The following is an 8,956-nucleotide window of genomic DNA, read 5'->3' as shown; positions in this document are numbered from 1 at the left end:
CGCGCGCGTGTGTGTGTGTGTTTGTTTGGTGTGGTGGAATTGAGTGGTAATTCTGTTCTGTTTGCTGATTATCGATGTACATGTGCAGTGGTGTTGACATGTTTGAAGATGCTTTGATCACTAACACTTGCCATTGTTTAATCACGATCTTGCTGTATGTGAGGTTAAGGTGAGTAGTAGTAGTAGTAGTAGTAGCAATAGTGTAAGCAGTGATAGTAGTAAAGTAGTAGTAGCAGTAAACAAAAATTGTAGGAGTGTTGGTAAAGGTGTTTTTTTTTGTTTTATTGTAACATTAGCTGAAGCTATTTACTACTTGGATTTGACATCTGTAGTTGAGCATGTTGTTGAGAGCTGTCATTTTTGATGGATTGGTTGTTCTGTTTTTTCTTTGTTCTGATGGTTTTGTTTAGTATACATTCTGTTGTTGTAGTTGTTGTTGATTTAGATGTTGTTGTTATTGAAGTTTTTGTTGTTTTTTTTTGGTTTTGTTATTTGGTTTCGGTTCATTCTGGGAAACATAAACACTTGCCATACACATTCGAAAACTCAGTACGCTAGATATATATAAATATAATTAAGGTTTTGGATGTTTATATACATTCCTCATCCGTGTACGGGGCCCATGATGAAAACACATGCACACAAAACACCGCGCGGAGCGTGGGCCGCTCCCTCGGATGGGCGGGTACGTAAACTCAGCTACACACATCATTGGCACGTTCTGTTTACTTTTTTTTTTTTGCTAGATAAATTTGCCATTTGGTATTGACAGGAATCATACAAAATCATAACACACAGCTTGGCAGTTTAAAAAACCCGAGCATAACACCGGTTCACAGGTGAAGTTTAAATCAACGAGTGGCAAAAGGGGAGGGCAAACAAAACGGAGAACAAAACAATGCACGACAGGTAGTAGCGCCCCGTTAAATAAAACAAAACAACCGAAACGAAAAGGTGGTAAAGGACACAGAACGAAACAAAACAACCCGAACGAACGAACGAACGTAAGAAACAAACATTCGATACGGTGACGATACTCGCGGCATCATCGCATATATGTAAACGTTCTTGCACAAACACAGACATATGGAAAACGGTTGCAGATATGTAACTGGTCGATCGCAATCATGTAGTAAAACATACGATTATAGATATAAATATTATATATAAAATATGTGAAACACAACTTTCCTTCATTCCAAATGCAAACGCAAACTCAGCAAACAGCATTCCGTTATTTGTTAAAATAGAGGGATGGTTTTTTTTAAACAAATTTTTGTGGGAGGATGGGGAATTTGGGGGTTTTGTGGTTTGGTTTGGCACGCATAAAACTTTGGTTGTCGGTAAAGATGTTTCTATATGTATGTATAAATTGGTAACATTACTCGTCATTACTCATGGATGGAACATTACCCTGGTGGGTCAAGGAGCCAGGGAGCAAAGGGTAAGTTAGAGAAAGAGAGCAAGAGCGGGGGAGAGCACATTGAAATAAAACAATAACACTTGGGGTTCGAACAGGGGACATTAGCGAGCTAGGAGGAGCGATTCAGTGACGTTGAGCCGTTGCTTCGAACCGTATCGGGCTCGGTTCGAATTTACTGCACAACGTGAAGGATCCGGATGAGGAACGGGAAGGTAAGGAGCAGAGGGGCAACAAAAATAAACGTTCTAAACGGGTACAGCAAACCAAAAACGGAGCAACTCTATCATAATAACCAACAGGCCAACCGGGGATGTTAAATTGACCAAACAGTTCCATTCCCTCTAAAAACAACCCCCCACCCCGGTCCCCTCCCCCCCCTGTTACCCGCAAACAGCCAACTACACTTCTAGAACGGAGATGGAAAAAATTGAATATACATTATTACTAGCAATCAAGGTAACAACAGACAGGGACAGGGTTGCGTTCAGTTGGGAGGCGGGATGGTTTCGGGTTCTGTTGTTGCTTTAACCTTTGGGTGTATTTAAAAATGAAACAAAAAACAATAATCAAACGAATTCATTTGCCAAATTAGTAAAACGGCCCGGGAAGAAACAAACGCCAAAACAAACATTCCATTTTTTTTTTACTTTTTTGCAGAAGAAAAAGAGAAAAAGAGAGAGAGAGTAAACAAACAAACTACTGCCGAATAGCAAAAATGGTATCATAAATTACACGCAAGAGCAGCTAAGATGGTCCGGAAGGGATGGATGGAGGGCTGGTCTGGAGCAGTGTAAGGGAAGATAATGGGGGGGGGGGCAGGTGGACATACAATCCTTACCACAGCTACAGTACGAACATGAACACAAAACAAAAGGAAGAAACGGCACAATGGACTGAATGATGGGACAAACAGGCAAATGGTGGGATACTCAGGCGGGGGGGGGGGGGAGGGTGAAGTACTGAGCATGAGAACTAAAGAAAAACATATGTAGAAAGTTCTAAAACGGGTAGCGCAGCGTCAGAGTATCGTGGTGTGGGTGCACACTGAGAGGGGTTTGAAGAATTCGGGGAAACGGGTTCAATGGTGGTGGTGAGGTACGTTTCGGCCGATCGATGAGGTTACGACCGGGTGCTATAACAGTACTACAGGACGCTCTGGATATGCGGGCGATGAAAAGGGAACGGCAAGGGAAGAGCAAACAGGAACGGCTTATGGAAGGAGCAACACAGAAACTTTGATAAGAAACTATGGACAAACACACACACACACACACACACACACACACACACACACACACACACACACACACACACACACGGTGAAAATGAGTACATAGGAGGGGCATGTATTGTGTGAGATGATCTAATGTTTTCCCGATTTAAAGCAGTTCCCCATTAGCTGAAGAAACAAAAGCTGTACGAGCAATGGTTGAAGGTTTGAGGTGAAATGCTTATTTCCGTAGGTCTCATTCTGAGGTGGAGGAACTCGGAACACGAAGGAATCCAACAGTTGAATGCAGAAGTCACAACACGAACAAAGATTCAAAAAAGAGAGGGATGGAGATAAGTATAAAAACGAGAAAGAAGAATAAAAACACGTCAAAACAACGTCAGTGACGTGAGTGCGTTCAATCCGCTACGAAGGACCAGCACGATACAGACAATGCAATTATAGTTTCCCCCAATGAGGCACTGATTTTTCGTATCGCCTGAGCAGCGAAAAGCTACAACAGACATTTGGCAACAGTTCCAACACTGTCCATTCGTATGTAAAGAACGACCAGAATCGTATGAGCATTGACCATCTGCAGGACAAGAAGGCTTAGCGATGAGTGGCCCCGGCAGGGCGAGCATTCTTTCCCGTCGTTAGCGCCTGCTGCCCACGCCAAGCTGCAAACGAGCCGCTTCGCTCTGGACACCGGTGCGGGCTTGTACGCGACACTAATCACCTCGATTAGCTTACTGATTCATTAGACGCGCTAAGCCCCCGGGGACGGCTGCTAGCCGTCGCGTTGAACTCGGTGCCGGCACCGTGCGGGATTTTCTCACTACGTGAGTGCCGTGCCGGTCATCGATCTCTTCATCTCATCTTCCCAAGTAGTACCGGGAAACCGAACGTAACGTTGCTCTCGGATTAGTGACGATCGAATATTTGATGCACAAGAATACGGAAAGAGGTAGCAAATTCATAGAACGCAACACTAGCAAAAAGTAGTCGGAGAAGGAGGATAAAAGAAAGAGAGAGAGCGATAAAGAAAATGGAGAGAGATGAAAAAACAACACCATGCAGGAAACAGAGCAAAATCGCTTTGAATAGAATTGGAAAAAAGAAGAAAAAGAAAAAAACGACGAAATGATGCGAAAAAATCCTGAACCCAAAACTTTGGAGCATAAGCTCAACGAAGTTTTGGGGCGAACGGTATGACGGGCGGGAGGAAAAACAAACAAATCAAATGCAGAAACACACAAACACACACACATACATACACAGTGGGAAACACATCGAGAGAGCAAGATGCAAAGTCGAGCACTAACGTAAACAGCTCGAATAACTCCGGCAAGACCGCTGGGAGAACAGGGCAAGGGTAAACCACACGAAACGAAAATGGAAAGAAACAAGACAAGCAAAAACGGAAAATCCCACAATACTAACAGACGCAGTTGGATGTTGGACACAATCCGTTCACGGAAAACGAGGCGAAGCAAAAGTAACAGTTGTACCACGTCGAATAGTTTGTTTGCGTGTGCGTGAGCGGTGTGGTTGTGTGGGAGTAATTTTTCCCTCTATTTGTGTGTAGCGACGATGGGAAGGGAAAATCCTGCCTTATCTTGCCATTTCGGCATCGGCGAAAGCTTTTCCCATCCCGATTGCATTTAGGGAAAACACATTGCTGCGTGCTCGTCTTTCTCCCTCCCGTTGTGTATTGTGTGCCGTTTTCCAAACGGCACATTCCAAACCTTGGGCCAAGCGATAGCAAATTGTTTTCTGTGTGTGTTTACGGACCGGAGATGCATGGGGGGGGGGGGTTGGGAATGTTTTCAATGATTTCGCATGCAGGGCTGAGAGTGTTACATGATCGGTCTGGGGCGTGTGTTTGATGAATGTAACGTGTGTCCGTACCCTTTTCGTGACGTTCGGAAGGCAGCTCGACTTGGATTTGCACGGAGGCAAGGCAAGACAAGGAGAGGGGGAGAGAAAGAGCAATCGACGTGCAATAAACGGAATCCAGACGATTCAATTTGCGATGATGGCAAAAACGAGCTATTTCGATTTCGGAAGACACTGAGCACACCTGAGGATCGATTAACCGGGGAACCATCGAAGGAAAAGATCAGCTCAAAGTGGAGGTTTGGAGCTTTCGAGCAGCAAAAGGCAATAGAGAGAGGCGAAAGGGGTGAGGGAGGGGTAGTTTAGTTTTGGTGGCGTTTGTGAGACCACATTCTGACTCGGAACTGACTTGGAAGCCGTTCAATCGGAAAGCAACCATATCCAGAGCGCCCCTTTGCGACGAATGTATGGTGCCGTGACCAGGAGTGTCATTCGAAAAATCATTAGCAGAGTGCTCGGGCTTTGTTTGTCGGCTTGATTTGCAGCCAACGAACAGCTGGTTTTATTATAAATTGTTATAGCAGGCAAGATCGGCAAGGGTTGAGAGCCTTCGTCGTTGACGTTTTGGAAGTTTTTCTCGCAACGTGGTCCCTGGGGTCCTGGTTACAAACGTCACCAGCGCGCATTCTTCCAAAACGGAAAGTAATTATTCGACCCTTTTCGTGGGGGGAGCGATCATAATAGAGGTTGCGTCAAAATGCGTTCCAGATGTCGGCAAAGTTACCGGTGTTCACTATCATTCTTTCTCTCTCTCTCTCCCATGGGGCAGTAACGAAGTACCACACTTCAGTTCCATTTTTGACGCCCCAAAAGAGTAGCGTAATCGACCGGAGCCCAGGCCGTGCAAGCGGCAGCAGTGTAGCAGTCAAATTTAATTACAGCAATAACGTCGACCCCAAAGTGAGTCGATTAGGGAACCTTCGCCGCCTCCCAAAAAACCGGAACGCACGGAAGCGAAAAATGAAGATGCAATTCAATTAGTCTCGGCGGGGCACGGACTGCGTCCATATGTCCCGGCCCCGTCCTTACTCGGCAATGCAATGAAATTGAGCAGAAAGTATGGGAAACCCGTTCTGCTCTGCTGCAGGGGTTGCGTTTTATGGAGTTGCGTCCGAAGCAAAAAAAAAAAAAGAAAGCTTTCTTTTTCGCACGCTAGCAACGCCTTTAGCAGTGCAAATTGATCGCACACCCTCTCGCAATGTCCCGTGGACCGGATTGATAAATGGTCGTGCGACGGTGCACAGCGAACCGGCATTTCGAACACACGTACGAGAGAAAATGAGTGCTCGTGTGAGTGCTACTGCTGCTAACCACTGTATGGCAATTCCCGCCTTTATCTAATTACTGCAAAGGAAGTGACAGAACGCTCCGCTGGAAAGTGGACGACCAAACGACGACGACAACAAAAAGGAAGATCTGAAGGCAACGCCTCAAAAACCATACGGTGGCCATTACCGAAGCAATATGGCAGACAAACGTGACGATGAGCTACCGACGAGATTTGGGCTACCACTAACAGGTGTCCCTGGTGTTCTGCAGGCGAGTTTATTCAAACCGTAGCTCGATCAGGTTAGGCACCATCGAGAACTCTCTAGAACGTTTTAAGGCGTATCTGGGGGCCGAAACGTTCAAGGATAAACTTGAACCAGCCAGACACCGTTATCTCCGGTGCCGGTTCACTAGCTACGGTCAAACGTATCTAGCAACTTTCTAGGCACACGTCCCCACACTCAACGGCACACGCTGGTGCACTGCACTGCCAACACAAAAGCACATCATCAAGGAGATGGCGCCCTGTTCCTCAAGGCTGCACCCCTGGTTTCTCGCAGTTTCCAAGCCGGCAATTGGCAATGCGGGCGGTAGATGCATTCATTATGTTTTGATTATTCATGACTGCATCCGGCAGCTTGCTGGATGCATTACCCGCACCCCCACAGGACGCTAGTGCCTGACGCAAGCGACAGAAGCGCACACAGGCAAAACTTTTACAAAACTCCCCAGCCAGTTAGCTCCGTGCCTCCGTTTCTTTATCTAGTCATCTTGCCTCTCAAGAGCACCGCGGGCTGGGCTTGCTGATGCTTTTGCAACATTGCTGCAGTAATGTGTGTGTGTGTGCTGTGATAGTGTAATCAACCATGGACAGGACACGCATGGTGTCGCAGATGGATGGTGGTTGGCTGGCGTTGTTGAATGCATCAGGCAAATTATTTCGAGACGACACCCGCTTTCGTCACACCAACGATTTGCTAAAACAACCTCGCCAACGAAAAAAACAAAAAATGCCACACGTCGCAATTCATTAAGCAACGTTATTCACTCCACTCCGTACCTGGATGCGTTGCAGGGCACAATCTGGCGAGTTCAAAATCAATAACACTTTGCCGTTTCGCTCGGATGTCTCCGGGGCGGCAGTGCCCACAAGGCGGTGCTCTGTCAAATCTGTCGATATTCGTACAAACAGTACGAACAAGACTAATGTACGATGGATGTCAACTGTTATTTATGTTATGGAACTGCTGCAATGAAAAACATCTGCAAATTATTGTGAAAAATGCAGGATTTTCCCTAATGTATAGGAACATCCTGTCCCAAGGGAAACATTCATCAGATAAAATGCTATTGTTTGGAAAACATGAGGATCGGCAAAAAACCACAGCAGAAGGCAAACACTGCATGTAAATAATTTCTAAACAACTGAAAAACTGATGAGGTTTACCGATTATATTCAAACTATGGACAGCTCAAACATTCCTAGCATTCATCATGCTTTTAATTGAATTTACCAGCATTACCACGGCATTAATTGTAAAGGTATGCATCAACGTGAAAAGGAGAGTGTTCTATTATGCTATGCTATGCTGTCCTTTTGTCAAAGACTAAGCAATGGTCATTTACAAACAATTATACAAAAGAACGGACTTTAAAAATGCACAAACAATTAGAAAAAGCGATTAGAATTTCTGTAAGAGGGCGAGCAGGGCGAAGATGGTTATCGAACTACACCGACCAACACGCAAACCGAACTAATCTAGAGGACGTTTGTCTTGTTTGCTCGAGATGTTGTATAAAGCTGACACAGCGCTGCCCAAGCGCTGCCCAAGCGAGAGTGTGGGGGTTAGCGACTGGAGGACTCGGCAAAGGGCACGGCGAAGCGGGAGAAGCGAATGCTAGGCGATTAATAGGCTCGCACTACTACCACCACCTGGATGCGGGAAGGGAAAGCGTTTTGCGACAAGCGGAGCCCGGACACCGACCCGGAGAAGCGACACCTAAAAATAAAACACCTACGAGCGCCCGATGGAGCAGCCTGGTGCGCGGTAAGGTTTGCACGGCGGACTTTTAGAGCGCGTGTGACTGTGTATGTGTGTGCGTGTTTGCGTGTGGGTGTGTGAAGCCCCCCCCTAGGAATGCTAGTAAGGTTAGTGTGTGAGGTTAGCTGTCAAAGTGACATATGCACAACACGATGACGATGACGAGCGAATGGGCAGGGATGTAGAGTGTGGGGGAAGGAGGGGGAAACAGGGAGATAGGCGCACACGTACACGACCAACATGAATTCATCCACAAACCAATAACAGAGAAACAATGCGAAAACATAAACAAACAAAAAAAAATGTTACAAAACAAAGGGCACACGATGCGTGGATTGAGGTTAACAGACACACAAACACACATGGTGAGATATGGTGGGACCTTGTGGTGAGGTGGGAGAGGATGGTAGTGTGATAGTGGAGTTAATGGTGTTGATTGATTTTGTTTCTTCTTTGCTACTGCTGCTAACGGGAGCGAGTGATGGGGAGTGAAAGGAGCGAGCGAGCGAGAGAGAGAGAGAGAAAGAGTGTGATAGAAAAGGGGTGCACCGAGGGGAAGGTTAGGGAAGGGTTGGTACGGAAAAAGGATTAATCGGGCACCCAGGTAGCACCCAACGATCGACAGCGCGATAGAGAGAGAGAAAGAGACAGAGATAGAGGTAGATGAAGAGCGAAGAAGATAGAAAAAGGGGGAATAGATGGAACCTGAGCCTGGTGGAGGGTTTGGGTCAGTTTACGATGAGGAGCGGAACGATGGGTGAGTCAGGGGGGTGGGGGGAGGGGATGGGGTGTAGATTGCTGTTGCTTACCTTTGGTGGTGCGAAAGCCCTGATTGATGGCGCGCGTCGTCCGGACGGCCGCCCGGTAGATCCGCCAGTAGAAGAACAGCATCACGAACATGGGAATGTAGAAGGAGCCGAGGGCTGAGTAGACGACGTACCCGGCGTCGTTCGTCAGCTCGCACGTCCAGGGACAGGGAAGGGGAGGCGCGGGGGACGGTGTCACCGACACCAGTGTGTAGTTTCCGTATTGATAATAAACGTTCTCTTTCACCTGCAAACGGCACCCAAGAAGGGGGTTAATCAGGGTAGCGAAATCATGTGGGTGTGGGGA

General features: G+C 46.7%; 1 protein-coding gene across 8 annotated transcripts in view; it reads right to left on the bottom strand.

Annotated features, from left to right (window-relative positions):
* LOC121592902 (octopamine receptor Oamb) overlaps positions 1 to 8,956 on the bottom strand; it is a 95,497-nt gene that overhangs the window by 12,228 nt on the left and 74,313 nt on the right. For all 8 annotated transcript variants that reach the window (XM_041915181.1, XM_041915020.1, XM_041915099.1 and 5 more), the window contains exon 5: positions 8,653 to 8,896. In XM_041915181.1, coding sequence (XP_041771115.1) covers positions 8,653 to 8,896 — 244 coding nt within the window. The remainder of the gene's footprint in view (positions 1 to 8,652; positions 8,897 to 8,956) is intronic.

The sequence above is a fragment of the Anopheles merus genome, chromosome X, assembly GCF_017562075.2.
Source record: "Anopheles merus strain MAF chromosome X, AmerM5.1, whole genome shotgun sequence".
Classification (NCBI taxonomy): Eukaryota; Metazoa; Arthropoda; class Insecta; order Diptera; family Culicidae; genus Anopheles; species Anopheles merus.
This window is presented reverse-complemented; position numbering and strand designations above follow the sequence as displayed.